Source organism: Dipteris shenzhenensis, chromosome 12 (assembly GCF_047967505.1).
Source record: "Dipteris shenzhenensis isolate YYH24624 ecotype China chromosome 12, Dip_SZ_1.0, whole genome shotgun sequence".
In the NCBI taxonomy this organism is placed as follows: domain Eukaryota; kingdom Viridiplantae; phylum Streptophyta; class Polypodiopsida; order Gleicheniales; family Dipteridaceae; genus Dipteris; species Dipteris shenzhenensis.
The window spans coordinates 8,421,834-8,448,836 of NC_141607.1; the positions used below are offsets into that span (position 1 = coordinate 8,421,834).

The 27,003-nt window shown below is 44.3% G+C and overlaps 1 protein-coding gene across 2 annotated transcripts in view; it reads left to right on the plus strand.

Moving 5' to 3' along the window:
* Positions 1–27,003, plus strand: part of LOC147895767 (glycolate oxidase 2-like) — a 117,544-nt gene that overhangs the window by 47,621 nt on the left and 42,920 nt on the right. For both annotated transcript variants that reach the window (XM_087382165.1, XM_087382166.1), the window contains 3 exons: positions 15,883–16,007; positions 16,091–16,157; positions 24,372–24,434. In XM_087382165.1, the coding sequence (XP_087238291.1) occupies positions 15,883–16,007; positions 16,091–16,157; positions 24,372–24,434 (255 nt within the window). The remainder of the gene's footprint in view (positions 1–15,882; positions 16,008–16,090; positions 16,158–24,371; positions 24,435–27,003) is intronic.

Below are 27,003 nucleotides of genomic sequence, written 5' to 3' on the forward strand. Positions count from 1 at the left end.
AACCAACATGTCTATGCAGGAAAGACAGGTCACTACTGTGGCTATGATATTTTCTATGCTGGGGAGCACTCTTTCTCAGGGGTAGTCTTTCTGATCAAACATGAGCTTCAGCCAGTTATTGCTTTAAATGACAATAAAGGCAGATGGCTTATTCTTCAATGCATCATTCAAGGAGAGGTGTTTGAATTTGCTTCTGTCTATGCACCTCAATCCTCTCGAGAAAGAACTGCAATTTGGGATACCATGCAACAATATCCATGGAGATATCATGCTTTATATGTGGGGATTTCAATAATGCTCCACAACAGGGTGACAATACCTCCAGACATACTCATTTGTTAAACCCTGAAAGGCATGCATGGTCTCAATTACTGATGCATCTTGATTTGGTTGACCTTTGGAAGGAATTGCAGCCTTTGTCACCCGGATACACCTTTCAACATAATGCCCTTTCTTCTTATCAGGCACGTCTGGATCGATGGTATAGTGTAGCTCCGCAACAAAATGGTGATGTTACATGCAAAATGTGGATTGACTATGCCTTTGTGCATTCAGATCATGCACCTCTATGGTTGAGGTTATCCTTTCATGATATGCTAGATGATAGATTGCCACAAAGGCAACATCTGATCGTGAACAATAGCTATTTGCAACATGCTGCTTTCAAGGCCATGGTTACTGAAGCATCTCATTCTCTGTCTTCTCACAGCCATATTGATATTGATAATGCATGGGATTCTTTTGTTTCCAAAATGCAAGTTGTGATTAGAGGTTATGGCAAGTCTTACATGAAGACTCTGAGGGAAACTATTGCTTAGGCCAAATTCACTTGTTAGGACCTCAATGAACTCAGCCATCTTCGTTCGTTGTCCCTGCATGAGCAAACAACACTATGCCAAGCTAGACATTGTCTTAAACTCAATGATCAAAGGAAACTGGCTAAATGGGAGACTAGAGCAAGACAAAGAGCCTTTACAGATAAAGGCTGCTCTTCCAAACAATTTTTCAAAAGCTTGCATCAGAGGAGATTAAAAACAGAAATTTGCAGGGTGCTTATGCCTGATGGTTCATGGACTATAGCTTGCTTTTGTTTGTGTGCATCATTTCTCTCAGCAGTTTAGTTCTACAGTTCCTCCCTCGCAGCAGGTTTGGTTGCACGAAATTTACTGTTACAGCATGTTTCTTCTATTATTTCCACTACTCAAGCTTTGGAATTGGAGGAACCTTTTACTGAGAGGGAATTGTCAGATGCAATCAAATCCTGTGGTAGATGGAAATCTCCAAGATGGGATGGTCTTACAGTTGAGTTTTTTCTAGAATATTGGCCTCTTTTGAAGCATACGTTGTTGCATATGGTGAACGCTGCTTGGCAAAATCAGAAAATGCTAGACACATGGAAGAGAGGTCTTGTTAAACTCCTTACAAAAAAGCAAATTTGTGAATCTTTGGTTGACTGGAGACCTATCACCCTTATGCTAGTCATTTACAAAGTTACTACCAAAATGATTGTCGATTGGCTAAAGGGGTTTTTACATGATGGGTTGCATCCTGCGCAATATGGTTTTGTTCCGCGTAGGCATATCACAGACAACATTGCTAATGCCTATGTTGGAATTGAATATGCCAAATACACGCAGCAGGATGTTTTGCTATTGCAAGTTGATATTTCCAAAGCCTTTGATATTGTTAAGTGGGATTTTATTTCATCGACTATGCAGGCATTGGGATTTGGCACAAAAATGCAGCAAGTTATCACTTGGCTATATCAAGATAGTAAAGCTGCATGCATACTTTCAGGGGATATTTCTACAACGTGGACTCTTGGTTGTTCTGTTAGGCAAGGATGTCCCCTAAGTGCTTTACTTTTTGCCATAGCCACTCATCCAATGCTTCAATATCTGGACCACCTTTTGGACACTGACCAGTTGCACGGTTTGGAGATTCCTGGCAGTCATAGCATGATCGCTCAAGCATATGCTGATGATTCTTTCTATACCCCAAAAAATACTCGGAGTGATCTGTCCATGATTATGCAGGCTCTTTCTACATATGGATTGGCTGCTGGTCTTCGGGTCAATTTTCAGAAATCAAAATTGTTGCCGTTGCATGCTCATGAATGGCATAGTCTTTTGTGGCCTGGGGAAATTGTTCCCGCTTCTCAATCGATTCGACATCTTGGCTATCCTCTAGGTTGGGGACTCACCCGTTCTCAACAAATTGATTGGGTGCTCATAAAGTTGAGGGCAAAACTTGAATATTGGAAGCTTGCAACTTGGCCATTACATGTTGGTTTGCGAATAACACAATCCATTTTGATAGCATACATACAATTTTATCTGCCTCTGATTATGTTCACTAAGGCAGATGTGGTTTCCTTTATGTCAGCTATCATGGAAATTTTCTGGTGTTCAGAAAATGGCAAGAAAAGTCTCATATTACTCTCTATGCATCGTCTCTATTCTCCAAAGATGCACAGGGGTCTAAACATTCTCAATATTCAAATGCATTTACTTGCTCACAGAGGGAAAATGATGTTGCAGTTTATGCAAGGAGATCAGCCTTGGGCTTTCATGATCCGCTCTCTTTTATTACATATTCATACTTTTGCCTTTGGGCATTGGCAGCCTACTCAGTGGGATTTCCTATTTAGCTCTATCCAAGGCAAGAGCAGAGGCTGCCCTTTTATCTCTCGTCTGCTTCTTGATTTTAAACATATTTTATCCCACTTGGAATGGAATGGCCGGGATTCTTTGTCGGGAAATTCTTTGAGGGCTGAGAATATTTATTGGTCTAAAGTATTCCACCCTTCTTTGGCCATACAAGAACCTAGACGTTTTTATTTTCTCTCTTTCAAAGGCATTTCTTCTGTGGCGGATGTACTTCAGGATGATGACACTCTTTTATCCTTTTCTATGGCTGCTAGCAAATACGGTTTGGGAGCTCATTATCGTCCTTTATGGCATAGGATTTCAGCAATGCTTCAACCGTTCTTGCCGGTACCTCGTTTGGAACTTCAGAATAGGCTTGAGGATTGGATTTTACATTCTTCTTTCTCTTCAGCCCGAGCTTTGAAGCTCTCACATATCACAGTGTCATTTCTGTATAAAGTGTTATTATTTTTGCCTTGGATTTGTGATAGAGCAAATACTGTTTGGCATATGGATCGCCCACTAAAGTGGTGGAGAAAACGACTGCGTCTCCTTTGGCATTATAAAGTCCCTCTTCGGCAACAGCTTTTCCTTTGGCGAGTCCTTCTTGGCAGTTTTCCATCTGGCCAGTTACTCGCACATAGACATATTGCTCCGGCTGTTTGCCACAGATGCCTACACTATACTGAATCTGTGCTTCACATCTTTTGGTTTTGTCCACACACTTGTGACTTCATCGCTCTCATCTGACAAAGGCTTCGAGCGAGATTTCCTACTGTTACTTTTGGCAGGTTTTTCTGGTTGTCTGGTTTTCATCCAGCTAGACAGGGTTTTGACTTATTTTTTGTATGGGTACGCTACTGGGTACTGTGGACTTTATGGATGGACAGAAATCATAGAGTCTTTGGTGATCCCCTATTTTCATCTTTTGTTTTTTTCAAACGATCTCTGCAGCAATCATTCTATGATTGCGTTCAGACTCGTTTGATTGATCAGGATGTATATACAGCTTATACTGAGATCTTCAGTTGAGTAGTAGTTACTCCACTTTCGAAGTAACTATGAATGTAATTATTTTACAGCAATAAAAGATTTCTTCCCACAAAAAAAAGTTAGTGTCTTTTAGGCCACCTAGGACACTTAGTCCTATGTGACACCTAGGACACTTAGTCCTAGGTCTAGGTACTTGTACCTTGTACTCCTTTGTTTTTGTTTATCCAACTTTGACGTGACGGCTAAGGCGTTTATCATCGACTCTTTTGCTACCTGTACTCTCTCTCTCCTAAGCGATCCTACAGTGGTATCAGAGCAATGTTTTAAGATTTATCTGCTGCACCCGGACTCGTATAAGCTCCCTTCAGCTTCACTGACCCTTCAGCTTCGTACAGTCGTACGGTACAGCTCCGTACCTGTTTCGTGTATTTTCGTACTATCAACGTACAGCCGTACTGCGTGGTACATGCGCCGTCGTACAGCCTACACACATGACGTACGTCGCCGTACATCTCTGTACCTATGCCGCCCGTACATCAATGTACATGCATTCCATACACTGCACCTAGGCACTTTTGTCGTACCTGATCTGTACATCGTGCATATTTCGTACTTGCTTCGTACCAGGCTACTGTACAGCCGTCGTACTCAATTCCGTACAGCTATTGTACATTGTTCCGTACAAGCAACGTACTCCTTCCGTACAGACATAGTACCTGTTATTGTACTGGCATCCGTACAGTTGTGTTTGCTCCGGGATTTGGGCTTTTGACAATCTTGACCTTCAACCTGTCAATACCATACCTTTGACAAGGTTGACAACTGAAATCCTTCCAAAAATTGATATTTGCTGTCATTTATGGACAGCCAGCTTTTTGTAGTGATAGCCTTGAGGCTTTTGGGTTTTCAGGTCTTTTTCAGGGTATCACATTTGCTATGGCTGGGAACAATCAAGATTTATTTAAAGTTCTTCGTGAAGATGATAAGTTGGATGGCACCAACTATCCGATGTGGTCTTATTTCATGAAACATATTCTTGTTGCAAAGCATTTATGGAATATTGTTTCTGGGGCTGATCTGAGGCCAGCCAATGCTACAGTGGTTGCCTCTACTGCTGGTCCTTCTGCAGGGGGTACTCCTCTTGATGCCTCTTCCTCTAGCACTCATGCTGCTGCTCTTCCAACTCAAGAACAGTCAAGATGGGATGCAAGAGATGCAAATGCACATTCATGTATTGCTTTATCATGCAAGAGAATCATTTTTCACACATCCGGTCTTGCAGGACAGCAAAGGATGCTTGGGATAAATTGACTTCTCTCTATCAGATTCGCAATGAAGCTCGTGTTGCATATTTGAGAAGGCAATTACAGGAAGTCAGTATGAATGAAGGTGGCTCTATGGATGCATACCTGACAAAGGTCAAGGACCTCGTGGAACAGCTTGCCAACATTGATGAGGTGGTGCCAAATTCACAGCTTGTCAGTACCACATTGAATGGACTGCCAGATACATATCAAGGGTTTGCTACAACCCTTCGATTAGTGGCCATGGGTAATCCAGGCCACTATTCTTTTGATCAGCTAGTGACTTTGCTTTTGCAGGAAGAGCAAAGTAGAGCTAATAGACAAGCCATTATTCCTGATCATGCATTTGCTTCACAGCAGATAGGAAGAGGCAAGGCTTCCAAGCCTATGGGCAAGCCAAATTCTGTGCATAGCAGCTGCAATTTCTCCCATGCATCTAAAAATACAGCAGATAAGTCAAAGAAGAAAAGATGCAACTATTGTCGCAAGCCTGGACATGACATTTCGGAATGCAGGAAGCGCATTGCTTTGGAGAAAAAGAAAGTAGGATTGACAGTTAATGCCTCACATGCTATTGAATCCCATGAGCCAGAAGATGCTTCACATGCACATGCTCTTCAGGATGATTGGCCATGGGCTGTCCATTGCTCATTTGATCCCTCCAAAGCTGATGCATTCTTTACTGCTAATGATGCTCAGTCCTGGGACTTTGATAGTGGTGCTTCCAAGCATGTCACATCTTGCAGACAGTTGTTTCATTCTTTAGATGATGCACCTCGAGGGGGGACTGTTACATGTGCTAATAATGCTTCATATGCTGTAAAAGGAGTTGGAAATGTGCAGCTCACATCCATTTCAAGCCATCCTGTCACTTTGACAAATGTTCTTTTTGTACTTGGAATTGAAGTCAACTTGATTTCAATTTCAGTAATTGCCACTTCAGGTTTCAGAGTTGTTTTTGATGGCTATAGATGCCTAGTTTATGATCTTTGTGATGACAATGCCATAGTTCTCACTGGCACTTTGCAAAAAGGGCTTTATCACCTTGATCATCATTCAGCTGCACTTTCTATTGAAGCATTGGCTATTTCAGATTCACAGCTTGCTGAAACTCATCTTTGGCATGAGAGAATGGGCCATCTCAATTATAGAGCTCTTGCAAAGCTACATTCACAGCAAATGGCAAATGATGTACCTCAGACTCACACAGTTTCCAAACATGTGTGTGAGGGTTGTCTTTTGGGTAAGATGCATCGATTTCCTTTTCAAAAGAATTGTCCAAAACTCTCACAAAGGAAATTGCAGCTAGTGCACAGTGATGTCTGTGGCCCAATGAGGACAAATGCCATTGGGGGTTACAATATTTCATGACTCTCATTGATGATTTCACAAGATATTGCTAGATATATCCTTTGAAGTTTTCTTATGCTTTCAGAGATGGCTGAATATGGTTGAGAATGAATCAGGATGCAAGCTTGTCACCCTCAACACAGATAGGGGGGGAGAGTATATGTCAAAGTAGTTTGATGCATTTCTGTCTTCACGGGGCATTATTCACTCATGTACTACTCCTTACACTCCTCAGCAGAATCCTGTTTCTGAAAGGAAAAACAGGTCCACAATGGAGATGCCAAGATGCATGCTTAAGGCTAAGTCTTTGCCCAATAAATTTTGGCTTGATGCAGTGATGTGTGCCAACCATGTGCTGAATAGATCACCTACACGGGCATTGAAGACTGTTACACCTTATGAAGCATGGAAAGGCAGGAAGCCTTCACTTTCACACATGAGAGTTTTTGGGTCTCTTGCATATGTTCATGTACCATCTCAGCTGAGACATAAGCTTGATGACAAGGCAATCAAATGCATATTTATTGGTTACAGCCAGGAGAGCAGAGGGTATCGGTCATATGAACCACATACTGGGAAGATTATTGTTAGTAGAGATGTAATCTTTGCTGAACATTCAGCTTCTCCTCTTGTGGACTGCAAAGCAAAGCCAGATGTTGACATGTTTGATGCCTTTGAATCTTGGTTACCTTTGCCATCATCACAAGAGGATTTTGACCAGCAACATGAGCCTCCTGCAGGCCCTCCACTAAGCAATAATCAGCCACAACCTCATGCTGATTTGCAGGTTTCTCTTCCAGCACAAAATGATCCTACTACTCATGATGCAGTCATTGAAGAAAGAACTATCAATAGACAGCAAAGGCAAGTTCTCATACTGTAAGTCAGGTCTGGTGTGACATAAATAAATAAGGCATCCAACAGCTTGTTGATAAAGAGTGATATCACATGGTGGGCTCCCATCATGAGCTGAGAATTTGAAGCCAGGGTCCACTGGAGTAGAGATTGGCTTGCAATCCTCAAACTGAAAACGATCAAGGAGCTGTCCAATATACTTGGACTGAGACATCATGATACCCCCCTCAACATGAGCAAACTGAATGCCCAAATAATAATGGAGCTGTCCCATGTCTGACATGTCAAAAATCTGCTGCAAATCAGCCTTGAAAGCTGCAATTTGCTGAGTATCTGGGCCCGTGATGAGCATATCATCCACATATAAAATCAGCACTAAAAAATCAGATCCACTCCCGCGGACATAAAGAGTGGGTTCTGAGGGACTATTCTGAAAACCAAGGGATAGTAAGTGTGCATGAATTTTGGCATACCATGCCCTGGGTGCCTGCTTCAAACCATAAAGGGCTTTTCTAAGCCGGCATACCTTATTTTCAGAATTAACAACCTCAAAGCCAGGAGGTTGTGTGACATAGACTTTCCTGCAGATCCCCATGAAGAAAAGCAGTCTTGATGTCAAGTTGGTGCACTTGCCAATGATGATGGGCTGCAATGGCAATGACACATCTAATGGTAGTAATTAGTATCTCAGCTCAGCAGATTCATGCACATGCCCAGTTCACAGCATTGGCAGGCAGTGAAGAGAGTCTTCAGATATCTCAGAGGCACTCAGAATTTAGCCCTCTTCTATGGTGATCAGGGTTCACTTACCATGCATGCTTCACAGATAGTGACTGGGTAGGATGTTCCGACACTATAGTGTCACATACTGGCAATTTGTTTTTTGCTTGGCAATTCATGTATCTCTTGGCTCAGCAAGAAGCAACCAACAATTGCCACATCTAGCTGTGAGGCTGAGTACAGGGCAGCTTTCATCACTACAGTAGAGTGTGTTTGGCTTCGACAGTTACTTGGTATTTGCCAGACATCCTCCACTATTGTCTACACTGACAACCAGAGTGCTTTGGCCATTGTGCGTAATCGAGTGTTTCATGCGCGTACCAAGCATATTGAAGTTCACTATCGTTATGTTCGGGAGCGGTTGTCAGCAGGAGACATAGAGTTGTCCTATCTTCCCACAGAGGACAACATAGCAGATATGTTTACAAAGGCACTTCCTCGTCCCAAGTTCGAAGTCTTTCGACAAGCTTTACACTTGGTTTCCTTTGCTACATGATCTGACATCCCTTGTACATTCATAGTTGGCTATATCCTTTTGGATGAACATGTGCCACCATGACCAGAAAATACCAGGTATTCTGAGACGTTTCCAGAGTACTTCAGCCCATCCCATGGAGGGGGGTTTGTAGGCCATCCTCTGGTGGTTCTAGTGATGCCCTATAGGCCATGGTATGTGCCTTGTAGGCATAAATAGAGACACTTATAGTGTTAGTGTCTTTTAGGCCACATAGGACACTTAGTCCTATGTGACCCTAGGACACTTAGTCCTAGGTCTAGGTACTTGTACCTTGTACTCCTTTGTTTTTGGTTTATCCAACTTTGACGTGACGGCTAAGGCGTTTATCATCGACTCTTTTGCTACCTGCACTCTCTCTCTCTTAAGCGATCCTACAACATTTTGTACTTGATTTTACTTGAGCTATTGAGCTTCTATTTCAGCATGGTACTCAGCAAGGGCCTTGGTGCGCCCTTTGCTCCAACCCTTTGTGGCTTGTATGAGTTTGTTTCCCTTTTGGTGTGTTTTGCACTTTGTCCCATAGGCCCGCGAGGCCTTCCATGGACGTTAATATCTGTCTCTCTCTCTCTCTCTCTCTCTCTCTTCTCTCTCTCTCTCTCTCTCCATTACTATCCTCAATCCCCCTTTCTCATCGGACCGAGACGGGCCTGTTACACACCATATGGACACGCGCTTCTTGATCTGGGCAGGATGCATGATCTCATCATCTACAACGGGCTTGAACTATGGCCCTCTTCAGGTGGTTTTACTTGCTTCCCATACGGGGGGACACTAGTGTAGTAGATTATATCATGGGATCCCCTGCCTTCACCTCATGTATCACTGACTTCACCGTAGCACCACTCCCTCCAGGAGCTGATCACACATACCTATTCTTCACTATCGCCACCCCACGCTTAGCCACACCACACACCACATAGGAAGCACGACACCTACCACAACATACACTTTGATCACAGCCTCTCCCTTGCCTACTCTGGACGCCTAAACAGACTCCTAACCTATATTGATCACATACCACTCATAGAGGACCGTGCTGTCCTGATTAGTTGCACACTCCACGAGGCTGCCCTCCAAATCTTTCCCCACACCACATGGTCCACTAGACCACCACCTCTTGGTTTTGTACCTTGCAACAACTGGTATGATGCGGAGTGCAAGGCTTATTGCCGACAACTGCGACTTGAAACCAGATGTCACCTCTCGAACACACCAGACACGGTACGCAAGTACCCACGTCTCGTATGTCGGAAGAAGCAGGCATTTCTTCGTCGAAATGAGGAGGAGCTGTTGAACATCTTGTACAACAACAACTCTTAAGGATTTTTTGCGGAGATTCCTTGAGCGTAGGTCTCCATCACTTCTCACCGACACGAGAGTTTGGCACACGTATGCATGCCATCTTTATGATGTCCCACACCAGCCTACTCCAGATCTCATACACACACCCCACCCCACCACTTGCACGTTGTTCACCAGAGGGGGAGTCAAGGACGCGACATTGAAACTGCACAATGGCCGAGCTAAGAATCACGAGGGGCTATATACTGAGTTTATCGCATATGGGATCGACACGTTAGCCTCGATCCTAGCAAAGCTATTCAATGACGCTGTTTGCCTTGGCTTCCCCCGCACTTGGACACTCAACACCATCACCCCTATCCACAAGGCAGGGGATCATATGGACCAGAGTAACTACATGACTATCATGATTGGACATGTGATGTCCAAGATCTATGCAGCACTATTGGATGCGTCGGTCAGCCTGTTCGTAGAGATGAGAGGGCTCAGAGCAGAGGGTCAGGCCGGTTTCAGGTGAGACCATGGGACTATCGATCACATACTCACACTCAAGAGTGTCATTGAGAAGGCCAGATTACAGAAGGAGAGGGTATATTGCTGCTTTGTGGATTTCCGCAAAGCCTTTGACATAGTACCCCGATCTCGTCTCATCACACGCCTACAGACACTGGGATTTAATTAGGAGATCATTTGGGCAGTCATGGCACTTTATGAGAGTCTCAGGTCGAGTTCGGACAGGCGCAGGTTGGACAGATGAGACCTTGAGTACCATAGGGGTTAAACAGGGTTGTCCCTTATCACCAACCTTGTTTGGCCTCTACATCGATGAGCTTGAGACTTTCATAGGGGCTTTCGGAGGGACCGGTTGCTCACTTGCTGGGATCATCATCAGGATTCTTCTTTATGCAGATGACGTGGCACTCTTGTCGTTCACACCCGAGGGGCTCCAGCGACACCTAGATGGACTGCAGGCTTTTTGTTTATCCCATGATTTAGAGGTCAACCTTGGCAAGACCAAGGTTATGATCTTTAACACCTCTCGAGCAAACATGCAACGGAAGCAGTTTACTTTCGGTAGGTCACTAGTTGAGATCGTATCCTCATACACTTACTTAGGGGTCTTCTTCTCCGGTTTGATCTTCACAATGAGACCAGCGATGCAGGCCAGACTGAGTAAGGGATACACCTCACTGGCTCAGCTAGAGAGATAGTGCTTCCACTCCTACTTTCAGGACCCCCGGACCAAGACTCTTCTCTTCGACTCCTTGGTCCGACCAGCCGGTATGTATGGCAGCCCTTGTTGGGGACCTGACATGTCAGAGATAGAGAGGACACGGATGGAGCGCCTGCAGATCCTCATGCTCTCAGGGATGATCCGGGGGAAACCATCTGTACCACATCACATCATTCAGGCCGAGTTTGGTGCTTCTCCACTCCAGCTAGATGTAGCCTTTCAGATCATCACATATCTACACCGGGTTAGATCATATGGGGACTGCACATCAGGGAGACAGAGGTTGCCATGGTTGGCTCTCGATTCCTCCATGAGGTTGGCAATAGAGGGAGACAAGCGATGCTAGTCTGCACGGACTCACAGATGGTTTGTGAGACTAAGGTTTCACATCGATAGGATACCTCCTTTTCAGTACAGTTTAGATGCCCCTCCGGTACTCCCGCCCACCATCCCGATCGGGCCACACACCAACCAGTTCATTCGAGAGGATCTCTTGCAGCTACACACCTTTAGGACCAAGTTGGAGCCGAGGGAGCTTCCAATGAAGCTGAGTTTCTACAGAGATTACTGTCTTCGTATTTCGGAGGAGGGATTCATCACACCACCAAGGTACACTGAGCTTCATATGCCCCACTCACTATGGATCTCCATCGGAAAGTTTCGAATATCATCACACCGCCTCCGCATAGAGAGCGGCAGAGCAGAGGGGATTCCTAGGGAGCATTGCATATGCATATTGTGCGACTATCAAGAGTTGAGTCGGAGGAGCATTTTATTTTCAGGTGCCCAGTGTGTACTACGAGATCCGAGGTCGCTACCACTGTCTCTTCAGAGACGGCGACTCCGGGCTCCTTTCCAGATTCCTTGCCTGCCCAGATCAGAGATGCCTCGCGGCCTTCATTCACGAGGAAGTCCGACACAGAGAGTACTTACTCAGGCGACGGGGCTTGGCCACACCATCAGACACCTCTCAAAGGAGGATCACAGAGTTCTTCCCATTGAGTGACATTGATCGTCTAGTCTCTAGCCGCAGATGTGACAAAGACCCCCACCCCACGATCGTAGCACGACACACGAGACATCGAGGGGACACACAAATCACTCTGGGGGACCTCCCGTCATTGTTTGGATGCGGGATACATCCCACGGGAGTCACGGTGGCTCTAGTCTTGCATCGAGCCTCCTCTAGGAGACCGAGACGCACGGGACCCCTTGACGGATGCCAGTGTCCCATCACCGGCTATGCACTAGCCAGGGCGACATGACATATGGAGGATTCTGTTCCGCTCCAGTCTTTTTTCTTTTCATTGTCATACCTAGATGTATTTGATTATGTATGATCAGACTTAGGATTCAGCATGGGTGATGATGCTCGTTTTGGTAGCTCCACCCTTCCTGTGATTTGTATCAGGTTTTCTTTCAGTCTCATAGACCCATCGGTCTTCCGAAGACACTAATAAAATTTCTTTCTTTTTCTTTCTAATCTGTCCCCTAGCCCTTTTCTACATAGCATCATGTCTTGGAACACCTAGTAACATGCTTTAGCCTAGTGATGGGAGGACAGCTGATAGGGCCTGTAAAAGAGGAAGCAAGATGTAGAGTTGCAGGTCTTTGTCTTTGTCTTTGTGTGAAGGGTTTCATTTATCATGATGACACACCCTTGGTTTCCTTATAGGATTGGGAGCTTGAATAGGGACCTTCACTAGCATGTATTAGTGCTTTTGAGGATCTAAGTTTTCATGTAAGCCTTGTAAAGGAATGAGGCCTAGCATAAGCTAATTGCCATGGTGGCATGGTATCTATTCTCTTCTGCAAGCTGCAGTACAAGCTCTCCCAATGGATAGGGTTCTTGTGCAGCAGCATTTGAGGTTCCACACTCTAATTTCAATTATCAAAGGCTTGCCTGAATAGGCATAAATTATGAGAAGAAGCTAGTAGTAAAGCTTGCTGGAACATCCAGTTATGTCTTTCAATTAGCCTCGCTGCCCTGCATTTCAGCTCAAGAATCATATGCTTCACCCCTGTGGATAATGTCTAAAGGCTTCACCCCGAGCTGGGTTTAGGCCGTCGTGAGAGAGGTTAGTTTTACCCTATTGATGAGTGGTGCCACAATAGTAATTTAACTTAGTAATTTGATGAGCGGTGCCACGATAGTAATTTAACTTAGTACGAGAGGAAACACGGATTCACAGAATTGGTCATTGCACTTGGTTGAAAAGCCAGTGGTGTTATTTTTCGTGTTTGAATCGGCCAACACACCTCGATTGACGAATGGGTTCCCATTCAGTCAATTTGTCTCTGCTCACACTGGCCGCGAGAACTGTCACTTTTATAAAAGACGAGCTACAGCAGTTGCAAAAGGATTTCGAACATGAGTGTTCCACGACTCTCTTCGCACGCATTCATGGCTCACACCCCTCCAGGTCACAAGCTAGAGATTGGATGCTGTCGGCACTTCCGCAGGACCTCGCCCCCCACCTCAAGGATGTTCGTTTGTTGGGACGGGGTTTCTTTCAGGTGTGCCTAGATTCCGCGGACGTTACGAGAGACCTGCTACAGGCCGGGTTTCTACTTCTAGGCTACAGGAGGATCTTTTTGTTACCTTTTCAACTGGGATTTGACCCAGTTGAAGAGGACAAGCAGGGAGTTTCTGTTTTCATCAGGTTCCCTGGTCTTCCCTCAGTTTATCACCGGCTTCTTTCAGTTATTGGCGAGAGGTTTGGTGTGGTGGCAGAGATCCCCCCTCTCCCTGGCGAGCCCTCTTCAGCTGCTGAGGCGGTCAGGATGGACGGGGTACCCAGGGTTAGGGTCATTGTTTAGGACCCCAATATTTCAGATGACCACATCATGCTACAGCGACCCGATGGGTCTTTCTTCCGCCAGAGACTTGAGATTGCAGGTCGGCAGGACCAGTGCAGGATTTGCAGATCCTCGGGGCACTTCGCCAGAGATTGCCCAAAGAAGAAAAAGAGGCCCACAAAGCAACCAGCTCGTACTAGCTTACGACAGAGAGCTGGAGCAGGACTTACCGCTCCATAGACACGGCCTCAGACACGGGCTCCCCCCTCTCCTAGGGCTACTCGAGTCCCTTCGGCACCCCGCGCCAGGAGCCTTGTTCGACTCCACCCTTGGATCAGCCTGTACCTTCCTCAGCAGCGCAGGTTTTTGGCACCTCGTCTGCACCACTTTTTGATCAGGATCTAGTACAGGTGCCTCCCTCTTTGGAAAGAGGGAAGGGAGTTTTACATTTTCTTCCTGCTTCGATAGGAATCCTTTGTACCCCCTCCCCAGGACTGGCTCAGCGGAACTCATTTTCCGCTTTGGAGGACCTCTCTAGCCTCCCAAATGATGATTTTGTACCCTCTACTTTTGGAGAGCCAGTTATCGGCATCCCTATTGAGAGATCCTTCTCTCTCTCACCTGTGGACTTTCCTCCCCTCGGACCTCGTGTGTATGGCCGGAGGTCTGCTCCGGTAGAGGCTTCTATTTTCGCCACCAGGTCAGGTAAGGTATTCCAACCCACTTCCTCCCGCCGATGAGGATAGCCAGTTGGAATATACAGGGATTGGGCAGCATTCCTCATCGCTGTCGCAGACAGCTGATCAGGAATCAGCTCCATCCAGGTGTTTCAGGTGGTCCCCTAGACATTCTTTTTCTTCAGGAACACAAACTGGATATCAGAGATTGCTCCAGTCAGGTAAGTTGCTCTCAGGTTGTGGTTATATGGAGGTGCACCTATCAGGTGCTTGCAGTGGGACCCAGGAGAGTGGGAATGGATAGATCATGGGCACCGAGAGAGGGGGATTCCCTTCTTTCGTTTCACGGTTGGTAATGCCAAGAGGTTTCAACTGAACAGTAGGGGTTGGATTCCCTCCAGAGCCCCCCATTGGGAAAGCTTCTTCATCACTGCAGATTTGCGTAGAAATTTCTGGAGGAGGCTCTGGAAATCCCTCAGAAATAGAAAGATCACTCTTTTCTTTTGGCTTTCTATTCATGGAGGGATTGCAGTGAACCTGTGGAGATCACGATTTGGAGCTGATCCCACTTGTCCTCGATGTCATTGTGCAGAGGAGTTAGTGCGACATTGCCTCTGGGATTGCAGTCAGGCGAGGACTGTTTGGAAAGGGGTTGCTCGGATACTCAGCATCTTTCACACTTCCCCTTTCTTCATGACTTGGGGCTCGGTCGCATGGTTGTCTCTTACCGGGCCCCAGGTGTTTTATGAGGGTGAGCCTTCTTCTTGGGCACTCTCGGTCCGCCGGCAGGTGATAGAGCTTTGCTCTCTGCAGGATGTACGACTTACTCCCTTCAGAGCTTCTCATGTTTCAGTGGACACCTCTTGGGAGATTTTGGCTAGCATTTCCTCTTGGCACATTTGGAGAGCCAGATGTACTGAGACCTTGGATGGCACCCAGATACACCCATTACAGGTGTTCACGGGTATTTGGACTGACACGGTTCACACTTTGATAGCCATGTGGGCTAGCATGCAGGGCCCTTCATGGGCAGCCTCTTCTAGAAGGACTATATTTCTTCGAGTTTGGAGGGGTTCTCCTTTTTTCTCGGAGGTTTCTACCGGATTGAGATGGCACTATCAGCCTCAATCCTTTCTTTTTGGCTCTTGAGTTTTTCGTGCATTGCATGATGTATCCCGTATGGAGCTTGCTCTAACGGTTTTTCTTTAATACTTAATAGAAGTCTCTTTTTGCAAAAAAAAAAAAAGCCAGTGGTGCGAAGCTACCATGTGTAGGATTTGACTGATTGCCAATAATTCAGAATCCATTCCAGATGCAGCGCTCTCTTCCTCCCCGGTTGTTACCTTGTGGATAATGTCTAAATACAAATCCTTGCCTTTGCAAATTGCTGTCTGCAAAATAAGTCTTTGTGTCTGTTGTACAGGTGTACAGAGATAGAAAGGTAGCTGAGGAACTGGTCCATCGAGCAGAGAAATCTGACTACAAAGCAATTGTTCTGACAGTGGACACACCCAGACTTGGACGCAGAGAATCAGACATTAGAAACAGGTTATTATGTGTGTTTTATTAATTGTTAGAGCCTTTCTTTTTTTTCCAAGGCTCATTACTGATCTTTTCGAAAACCTGTACAGATTTTCAATTCCACCCCATCTAATGATGAAAAATTTGGAAGGCAAGCTCTCATTACAAACAGATAGGGTATGTTAGTCTGCACAAATTGAAGTCTTTGTTAATTTCTCATGGATGCCTTTGTGAACTTCAGGAACGTAGAAAAGATCTTGCAGTCTAACAAGTGCGGGGAGATTTTGTTGTATAATGGAAGATGGTGAATTTGAATTAGGAAAGTAAAGTTATTGAATTGGGCACACGTTGAACAAACCTTGGATTAGGGATGTCATAACCTGGATTCAACAGTTTACTTCTTACTTATGCTATGGTTCGACCTCATAGTTGGAGTCTGCATGGGAAATATATGAGCTGTAAGGACACTTTCTGGCCTGATTAATGACAATGCTGCATAATTGCGGGTATTGGTTGGTCATTTTGAGCTTTTATAATGTTACTGAAGAGAGATTTTATAGCATGTGATCCTTTGTGAGATTATGTTTCCAGCTTTGCTCATTAATTTCTGAGAGTTAATGTTTTATGATACATGATGCTGTCTTGGATAAATCTTCTGCTCTATCATAGCTCATCTGAATCTGTAGAACCATTTTGATTGCTCGAGTTTTTATTTGTTGTTGTTTCTTTTTTAGAGGTTCCTTAACAAGGTCGCAACTTCTTGTAATTCTTGCTCTATGATGTTTGCATCTCCAGATCCACAAATCACTTAGAGCATCTGATGCATGATTAGAGAAGACACTTAGCAAAGACGACTCATTCTATCAAAACTGCCATGATTGTCTCCTCGGGTCGACTGACCTTGTTGGAGCTCACAAGAACATGGCAATCTCTACTACTCTACAACATCCCTATATGTAAAAGCACTACACCGACTCTCATGAGACACTCACGCACCCGGACCTGCTCAGAGCACAATGAATCCATCTTACGATGAGAAAATGTTTCTATGAGGTCATTTGGAAATAGGTATACTACCTTTGTGGATCACAAAGTGTGGGCAACCTATACGCATGTCCAAATGAAATGATTCATAGCAATTCGTAACCAGCATTTTTGGCAATCCTATCTGGGAATGTCAGAACTAGATGTGCCTGTGGGGGTTAAAGGTCACTGTGCCTTTACCCTGGCTATGTACAATACTCAAACACATATAGAAATGAATGAAAAAGAAGATTAGGGTGTTCTGCACCCACCAAAAACTTGTGTGGCTCTCTGTTTCTCTCTCTCTCTCTTTCGTTCTGCTTCCGTTGAGAGCACTCTCAACTGGTATCAGAGCCCGGGTGATCTAGCTGAGCGTGCGTGAATGCCTGAAAGCTCAGTATCTCTGTGGGAAGCTTTGTGGGTGACTTTACTTGCATCTGAGTGCGCAAAGACCTTGAAGGAACCTTTGGAAAAGTCACTTTGGTTTTGCGAAGTGGTTTTGAGAGTCTATTAAGTGTTTTTTTTTTTAAACGTCATTTTTTAAGCTTTTCCGTGTTCCGTTCGACGACAAAGACTACGTAGACTTATAGAGGCAACCATTGCCTGCTTTTGGTGTCCATTTCACTTCAGGAGCTTGGAAACACCTTCATTCCCTAATTTGGGATGATTTCATTGGATTTCTGACTCATTGTGTCAGTTTCAACGTTTTTCTGTCGGGGTGTTGGAACCCAAGTTTGGAGCAACCATTTGCAGATCTATCAGTTCCGGTAGACTCAGGAGGTCCTAAAACTTCTATGTTATTCATCATTCGCACTCCGGTGGAGTTTACAAACAGTTGAGTTTTTAAAAACGTTTTTCAGTCCGTGTGTTGGACCCAATGATTGGGACCATAGTTTCCAAAACCGTCTGTCCCATTGCGTTCCGGATGCCTAAAAACCCCTACCTGTCAGTTCTTGCGCGATTTGGTGGAGTATTTTCATAGTTATAGATCTCTGTGTATTTGATTTTGTCTCTCTGTTATGCATTTTTTATTCTAAGGTTTTGAAACCTTAGATTTATGCCACATGGCAGTGGATAGGTGTTGATTCCCATTTCTCACTCATCAGTTGAGATTTTGGAGTTCCACTAGAAGAGAGATATTTGCAGATTGTCTTGCTGAGTCCGATTATGCAATGGCGCCCATGTTTTGAGGCATCTCAGGTTCTATTTTCAGTAGCGGTCATTGCCGTGGGACCATGATTTTTGGAGCATACCTTATGCAGATCACTCTGGTTGCAGTTTGAGCCATGTGCGCTCATTCGTGGTGTGCATTGGGTTGTAGTGGATGATTTATAGGCCATTTGGATGCATTGCGATCCTTATTGGATGCGCTGATAGGCTCAGATTGCCTTGTGGGATGCTATTTTTTATGGACGCTTTGCACATGGATGCTATTTTATGCTAAGGGACAGCTTTGACACATTGCAGTTGATGCACTGATAGTGATATGCTCTCTTGGATGAGATATTGTTGATGCATATGCCCATGGACGGTGTTTATGCTTGAGCCATTTGGCACTTATTGGTATTTTGAATTGCCATTGCAGTTGGCATCTTCTTTTAGGTCAGATTTGCTCATATGGATGCATAGTACATGCACATGAGTCAGCTGTATCTTTTGATGCTTTGAGCTTTGAGCTTTGAGTTTTGGTGATGTTTCACTCTATTGTGGCATACACATTTGGGTGCACCTGGTATTTGGTGTGATTCTCTCTTGCAGGCACTAGCATCTGGGATTTTGCTTTATTTACATCATGGCATCCTCTTCCATGTCTGAAAATGAGTTTTTCAGCATTAAAAAGTTTGATGGGACAAACTTTTCTTTGTGGAAAGAATAGATAAGGGATGTGCTTATTCAAAAGAAGCAGATAAAACCCTTGCAAGGGATTGCAGCTAAGCCTGCAGCTATGTCCACAGATGAATGGAATGAGTTGGATGCATTGGTAAAGTCTACCATTAGACTTCATCTTGGAGAGACAGTTTATTTCACAGTAGTCACTGAAAAGACTATGGAAGCTTTATGGAAAAAGCTGTGCGCTACATATGAGAAAGAGACTGCCTCAAACAAAGTCTATCTCATGAAGAGATTATTTGAGCTGCACATGAAGGAGGGAGTATCCATAGCTTTGCACTTGAATGAATTTAATATCATTTTCAGTCAGCTTCAAGCTCAAAAGCTGAATTTCGATGTGGAAATGAGGGCAATATTTCTCTTATGCTCATTACCGTCATCATGGGATACTTTCCATACTACTATCAGTAACTCTGCACCTGGTGGAGTATTGAACTTTGATGATGTGGTTGGTAGCTTGTTGGCCGAGGAGATTAGATGGAAGTCAATGGAAGGCAACAAGCAGGATGCAGCCTTAAATGTATAAAGGGGCAGATCACAGTCTAGGGGGAAGTTTCAAGAAAGAGGGAAGTCCCGTAGCAAGTCTAGGGCACGGAACATTGAGTGTCACTATTGTGGCAAGAAGGGCCACATGAAAAAGGAATGCTACAAGCTTAAAAGAGAGAAAAAGGATAAGAAAAAGAATGCAAATTGGGGTGCAAATCAGAAGGAAGAGAGTCCAAGGGAGGACAAAGGAAAAGTGAAGATCGAGGAGATCAATGCAGTCACACATGATAGTGACAATGACATTCTCTTTGTATACTATGTGACATTCATTGATGATGCAACTAGGAAAGTATGGGCTTATGCTATAGCTTGGAAGAGTGATGTGTTCCAGGTATTTCAGAAATGGCTGGCCTTGGTTGAGAATCAGTCAGGTAGAACGCTTAAATATCTACAGACTGACAATGGTGGAGAGTATCTCTCTCATGACTTTCAGCATTTCTGTGATACACGTGGGATTAAGAGGGAGCTCACATCCCCTCGTACTCCAGAGTAAAATCTAGTTGCAGAAAAGATGAACCGTACCATTCAAGAAAGGTTAATACATGCTTTCTAATACAAGTCTTTCTGGTGGTTTTTGGGCTGAGGCAATGAAGACTGCAGTGCACTTGATCAATAGATCACCTAGTAAGAGTTTGGATGGTGGTATTCCTGAAGAGACATGGAGTAGCAAGAAGCCCTCTTACTCTCATTTGCGTATATTTGGGTGTGAGGCATATGCACATGTGCCAAAAGAGCTTTGAAAGAAGCTAGATCATAAGTCTAGGGAATGCATCTTTGCTGGGTTATGTGAAAGTGGAGAGATGGGCTATCGTCTTTGGGATCCAGAAGCAAAGAAGATCATACGCATCATAAGTCTAGGAAATGCATCTTTCTGGGTTATGTGAAAGTGGAGAGATGGGCTATCGTCTTTGGGATCCAGAAGCAAAGAAGATCATACGCAGCCATGATGTAGCCTTCAATGAGAAGAAGATGCATAAGGCACCCATGAGGGATGTGGAAATGAGGAGAATCACGTGAATCCACCTGCATATGTTGATAGACAGCAAGCTGTCCATGCACCAAATGTGCAAGAAATGGTACCACCAAGTACTCCCACAGGTATACAATCAAGGATAGATGATGGATCATCTATTGGTGGAAATGATGAGCCAAATGTGGCTGATATGCAGGTGGGACAGCAAGCTGAAATGCCCCTTTGAGAAGATTATCTAGAGTGTCCAGACCGCCTGATAGGTTTGTTCTAGGAATAGACTATGTGATGCTTACTGATTGCGGGGAGTCTTCTTGCTACAGAGAGGCTATGATGCGCAAGGATCAACGCAAGTGGGAGTATGCTATGCAATCAGAGATGAGTTCACTTATGAAGAATAAGACTTGGGACTTGGTTTCTTTGCCACATGGAAAGAAAGAATTGCCATGTAAATGGGTCTACAAGATGAAGGTCACAGGTGATGATGTGCCTAGGTACAAGGCCCGTTTGGTCGCTAAAGGGTTCAAGCAAGAGAAGGGTGTGGACTTTGATGAGATATTCTCTTCAGTTGTGAAGATTACCACACTTAGATGCATGCTTGGACTAGTAGCAGTAGAGGATATGGAGCTTATGCAGATGGATGTCAAGACAGCTTTCTTGCATGGGGATCTACATGAGGAAATTTACATGGTACAGCCGGAAGGCTTTGAAGAAAAGGGCAAAGAGCATTTAGTTTTGCAAGCTGAAGATGGTCTTAAGCAAGCACCTAGAGTGTCGGCATCAGAAGTTTGATGCTTTCATTCGGTCCCAGGGTTTTAGGAGTGAAATTGATCACTGCCTCTACACTAAAAGAGCTAAGGATGATAGCCTGATACTCCTGGCACTATATGTGGATGACATGCTATTGGCTAGCAAGAATACTTATGAGCTATATGCATCAAAGGCCAAGTTGCATGAGGCCTTTGATATGAAGGATTTAGGACTTGTAGGTCATATTCTTGGTATACGCATCACGCGTGATTGGAGTAGGAAACTCCTTTGGCTTTCACAGAAGGAGTATGTTACAAAAGTATTGCAGCATTTCAATATGGAGGGGGGGGATGGCAGTGAGTACTCCATTGCCTCCATATGTGAAACTGAGTCATACAGATAGTCTCAAATCAGATGAGGAGAGGGCCATGATGGCCAAGGTTCCTTATGCATCAGTGGTTGGGAGTCTTATATATGCTATGATAGCTACTAGACCAGACATTGTATTTGCAGTGGGAGTTGTTAGCCGGTATATGGCTAATCCAGGAAAGAGGCATTGGGAGGCAGTTAAGTGCATCATGAGGTACAAGAAGGGTACCAAGGAGATGTGCATCTGCTTTGGTAGAGGAGACATGCGTGTACTTGGGTACACAGATTCAAACTATGCAAGGTATGTGGATAGTAGGAAATCCACTTCTGGTTATGTGTTCACCTTTGCAGGTGGTGCAGTGTCGTGGATGTCTCACACACAAAAGTGCGTTACTTTGTCTACCACAGAGGCTGACTATGTTGCAACCACAGAGGGTTGCAAGGAGGCTATATGGCTTGATCGGCTAGTGGGAGATTTGGGGATTCATACAGGTGTACCGACATTGCATAGTGATTCCATGAGTGCCATTCAGCTAGCACGGAATCCAGTCTTTCATGCAAAGACCAAACACATTGAGGTCAGGTACCATTTCATCAGGGAGGTACTTGAGGACAGGCGCATAGAGCTTGTCAAGGTTCATACAGATGATAACGCTGCAGATATGCTAACGAAGAGTCTACCTAGTCAGCGGTTTGAGTATTATCATGTATTGATGGGTATTGGATAGTATGCTCACTGGTTGTTCTCCCTTAAAGGCACATTCTCCTTTAAGTGGGAGGTTGTGGGGGTTAAAGGTCACTGTGCCTTTACCTCGGTTATGTACAATACTCAAACACATATATAAATGAATGAAAAAGAAGATTAGAGTGTTCTGCACCTACCAAAAACTTGTGTGGCTCTTTGTTTCTCTCTCCCTCTTCCGTTCTGCTTCCGTTGAGAGCACTCTCAGTGCCGATGTAGGAATATGGTAGGATAGAATGTGCTAGAATGTCAAAGAAACCCTAGTACGGATGAAGGAGGAAGAGGGAGGGAGTAAGGAAGAGATACTAGCAACTCCGAGAAGAGGTGGAAGTTCAAATTAATGCCAAGATGCAAGACACAGTGATGTTAGTGTGAAAGTGTCATAAGCAAATGGCTGTCTACGAATTGAGAGTCATCGCTACTGTTCCACTACACTTTGTACTTGGGAAGATTTGAGTTCAAAACATACATCAAACTATGGAAGGGACATTACTTGCATCCCAAGGAATTCATCGATTTGACGTTGATGCAATTTCCAAGGGATGAGATCTATGAGTCGAATAGAAGAAGCAGACACCTTGGTATCGAATGTGCTGAAAAAGAAGACCAGAGAAGGCCACCTTTGAGAATCAATGCAAGAGGAATGTCAGGTGCAGAAGAGGATGCAAGAGCTCATTGACAGCAAAGATCAATAGAGAAGAGGAGAGTGGATAGCGAGAGTGAATGAGCAAACTCATGGAATCTTGTCACTGAATAATGAGGAAATCCATGCCAGGGAAGAGAGTTGGAAAGTTGAGCAGTTCGAAACTGGATACAATGCTGAGGACAATCAACAAGAATGTGAGATGAATGGCTACACAAAACAATGGCGATTGAGAAGAGGGTCATCAGTGAGCCCAAAAGAAAGAAAAGGGTAATCTTCGTGGAAACGAAGACGAAGAAGAAGAAGACAAGCTGGTTGTCAAAAAGGAATCAGCAAAGATAGAAAGGGAGGAGCTGAAAAAGCTTCTTAAAGAGATCGGGATAAGAGGATCTCTAGGAAAAGGAGACATTTGGTGCACTAAGTGCAAAGTTGATGGACATATCAACACTGATTGCAGGTGTTGGTATGTCTCTCAACATCGATTGATGGGAATAAGAGGAGCTCTAGGAAAAGGAGAAGTTTGGTGCACTAAGTGCAAAGTTAATGGACATACCGACACTGATTGTAGGTTGGGATGATACTACAACATATGCAATTGTTCGGGCCACGTCCAAAGAGGGTTTGTTCAACAAAAGCGAAAGGACTGCAGAGGTCACTCGAGCAGAGAGGGAGGGCAGAAGACCCGATCAAATAGACAGACCAAAGAATGTCAACACTGCATCGGTCCACATTGTGAGCAGCAGGAGTTGACAGGGAGGGGGCAACTGAAGGGATTAAGCATGGGGGCAAGCTGTGGGATCAAGGAAGGGAGAGAGAGATGATGAGAAGGGGAGGTTAAGTAATGGGGAGCAGAGGGAGCAGGCTTATACTGGGGAAGAGATTTTCAAGTGATCCATATGTTCCCAGTGTTATGTTGCCCCTGCCTCACCTCCCTTTGTTTCACACTTTGTTAAGATAAAATATTTGCACTTTGCAACTCGTGTTTGTGCACATTGCCCCGTAAGAGTGTTTTCAGTGTTTTAGTGGACATCTACTTGTCAAAGAGTCCCAATGTGAAACCATGAACTGGTTTTGGTGAAGCTGCATCGAAAGGTACTGGATCTTTGATTAACTGTGCTTGGCGTACAAACAGCTTTCATGTTGTGTGAATTGTGGCTGTGATCTTTAAGTCATTTCCTGTGATTATACTTTTCTTTTTGTTATCAAGCTTCTAAAGGTTAGCTCAGAGTGTACCATGCCCGTTTGATGAAATCATATCCAGGCTGGCAGGAACCTTATAAAGCGCAAAGCAAATTAATGGTTCATTTATATTTATGGTCGCACTTTTTGTACTCGTCTTTAAGTTTTTGATGCACGAAATTTGTATTGAGGTCTTGATGACACAAACCTCTGATATGTAGGCATTGTGGTTGGATATGTTTTTTTCATTGCTGTTCCTAACGATTCCGATGTGGGCAGTCAAAAGGCTCTGGACTGGAGGCATTTGCTGCAAATGTGATGGACAGGTCTTTGAGTTGGAAGGTAGGAACTGCAATGTTTGACTTTGTCTTTTCCCATCTGAGTCTAAAGACCCTCCCCCGCCCGCCCCGCCCCCAGCCCAATCTCTCCCTCGCCCATCTGCCTCCCTTTTCCCACCCCATTTCTTCTTTTCGTGGGCCAACCTCAGCCCTTCTGTCTCTTCTGTCTTGCTTATTTCTTTAAAAATTTTCAATACCTGTCGATGTAAGGAAGGCCTTTTACTCGCTTGGTTAGCAAAATCAAAAGTCAATTAGTAGTAGTTTGGTGTGCTGATGATCCCCTAAATGAAACTATCAGGGGCTAGATTGAAGCCTTTTTTAATGATTGCATACCAGGGATTGGCTTGCGGGAGAGGGACAAGTGGTTTTTTTTTTTTTTTTTTTTTGGGGGGGGGGGCGGGGGTGTGCGAATGCATGCAAGAATCTAGAAAGGCATCTCTACAATGAGAAACCTATCATACTATCTACACACAATAGTTTCAAATGCTGTTGAACCTGTAATTTCCATTACCAACATTAAACAGGTTACCCCTTTAAGTCTCGCAGGTCCTGCAAATACTCAAGTATGCCTGTCTCCACTGCATTGGTTTTCTCTTAATTGTCTCTAGAAGGACAGCCACTCCTTTATACGGTTGTAGATGCCAGAAGTCCTGTATCAGGCCATCTTCTTCTATTAATTCTCTCTAGAAGGACAGCTGCTCCTTTCATGGTTGTTGATGCCAGTCCTATATCAGGCCATCTCCTCCTTACCCAAATAAGTTATAGAACTTTTCATGGTTGTAGATGCCAACCCTATATCAGCCCATCTCCTCAATACCCAAATTTATTATAGAGCCTTCTTTGGTACACTTTCCTTGCAAACAGGAGCACTTTGCTTTGAGCTACTGTCCGCTGTTTTCCTTCTATACAATATGAATTAGTTGATACTATTAAGTGGGGAAATTCATGAAAGCATTAACAAAATTAGACAGGCTACTGCTGTTAAGTCTTGCACGTCTTTTAAACACATGAGCCAGGACTGTCCCCTCTCCACTGATAGTTTCCCAATTGTGGCCATAAGGACATCCAGTCCTTCCATTTCTGTGCATGGTGACTAATTCCTTGCAAGCAGCAGTGTTTTGCTTTGAGCTACAGTCTGCTGTTTTCCGTTATCCTTTCTCTTTCATTCTCTTGGAGTGTAAACAGTGAGAGTTTTCCATCCCTTGGCTAACTCACTTTGGCTACTAACTAGCAGTTCCAATGAAGACAGACAAATTATTTTAAGCTTGATTCAATTTACACACCTGCCTAAAACAGGACACACATTAAGATGGACATTTTGTGTATCTGCCCATACCAAGGGCACTGATATGGTTACTTACACCATGATATGTACTTGTCTGCCAATGGGAGATACTAGCACATCCTCCATATCCCAAAGTGCAATTCAGGGACAGGCCTCACTCTCCGAAATTTGTCACATTTTCTAAAAAAGTGTATCCACCTGCTTGGTAATTGCTTTTGCTTATTTCAGTTTTGTTATTTCAAGTTTTAGGATTGCCAAAATGTATGCAAATGTTTTACTTACTTCCAAACAGGTACAAGTTTGCTGGGATCTAGAATTTGAGGCTCAAAACCATCATAGCTGCTATGGGCATTGTCTCGCACAAGTTTAAAAGCATCTCAAAGAGGGAAAAGTCCATCTTTCCACCCAAGTACTTGACGGAAGGGCTGGTCAAATGTGTAGAATGTAGACTGACCTAATAGCTACATGAAAAGATAACAAGATTCAAGACAAGGTGACATATTGAATAGGCCTATTAAAGATAAGACAAGGCCTACTAAGTCCAATATTAACCGTTGACTAGATCTAGTTATAAGCAAACCAGTGGTGAAATTGGGATCAAACTGGATAAGTATTGACAAATAAATAGTGTTTTTCTAGGGCCTTGAATTCGGTACTACAAGAGGGAAAAACATGTACATTCATAACATGTGGCACCGATGGGATAGTGGCACTTGACAGTGGCATGACATCACCGGACAGCCAATGACATTTTGCACAACGTCTAACATGTGGCACGACATGTGACATGTGACATGTGACACATTGCGATATGACACATGGTACCACTAAACATCTAACATCTGGCACAACACATGAAACCTACACCTTGCACCAGTCCTACTTGACAAGTGACATGACATGTGATATCACTTGGCACATGACACGAGCCTTATGACACTTGTTCCCCACCATCCACTCTCTCGAGAAAGAAACTCACACAACTGGTCGTTTCTTCAGCCACCAGTTGTCTCATTTTTCAACACTTGTGAGCAATGTGGAAAGGGAATACACGTGCAACTGAGACATGTTCCACTTGCATACTTTAATCTAGGGAAAAGTTTGCTGCCATAGGAGAGGACTTGGTCTTCCCTTCTCTCCTATAAGTAGAGTCCTTGGCACTGTGCACTCCACAAAGGAGAGTGCTTACACAAGATGCTGCACTTACTTCATGAGAAACCCTCTTCCTTAAAGAGCTCCCACATGCTGCCCCTTCATTCCATGAGCTCCTGCATGCATGAGCACAGCT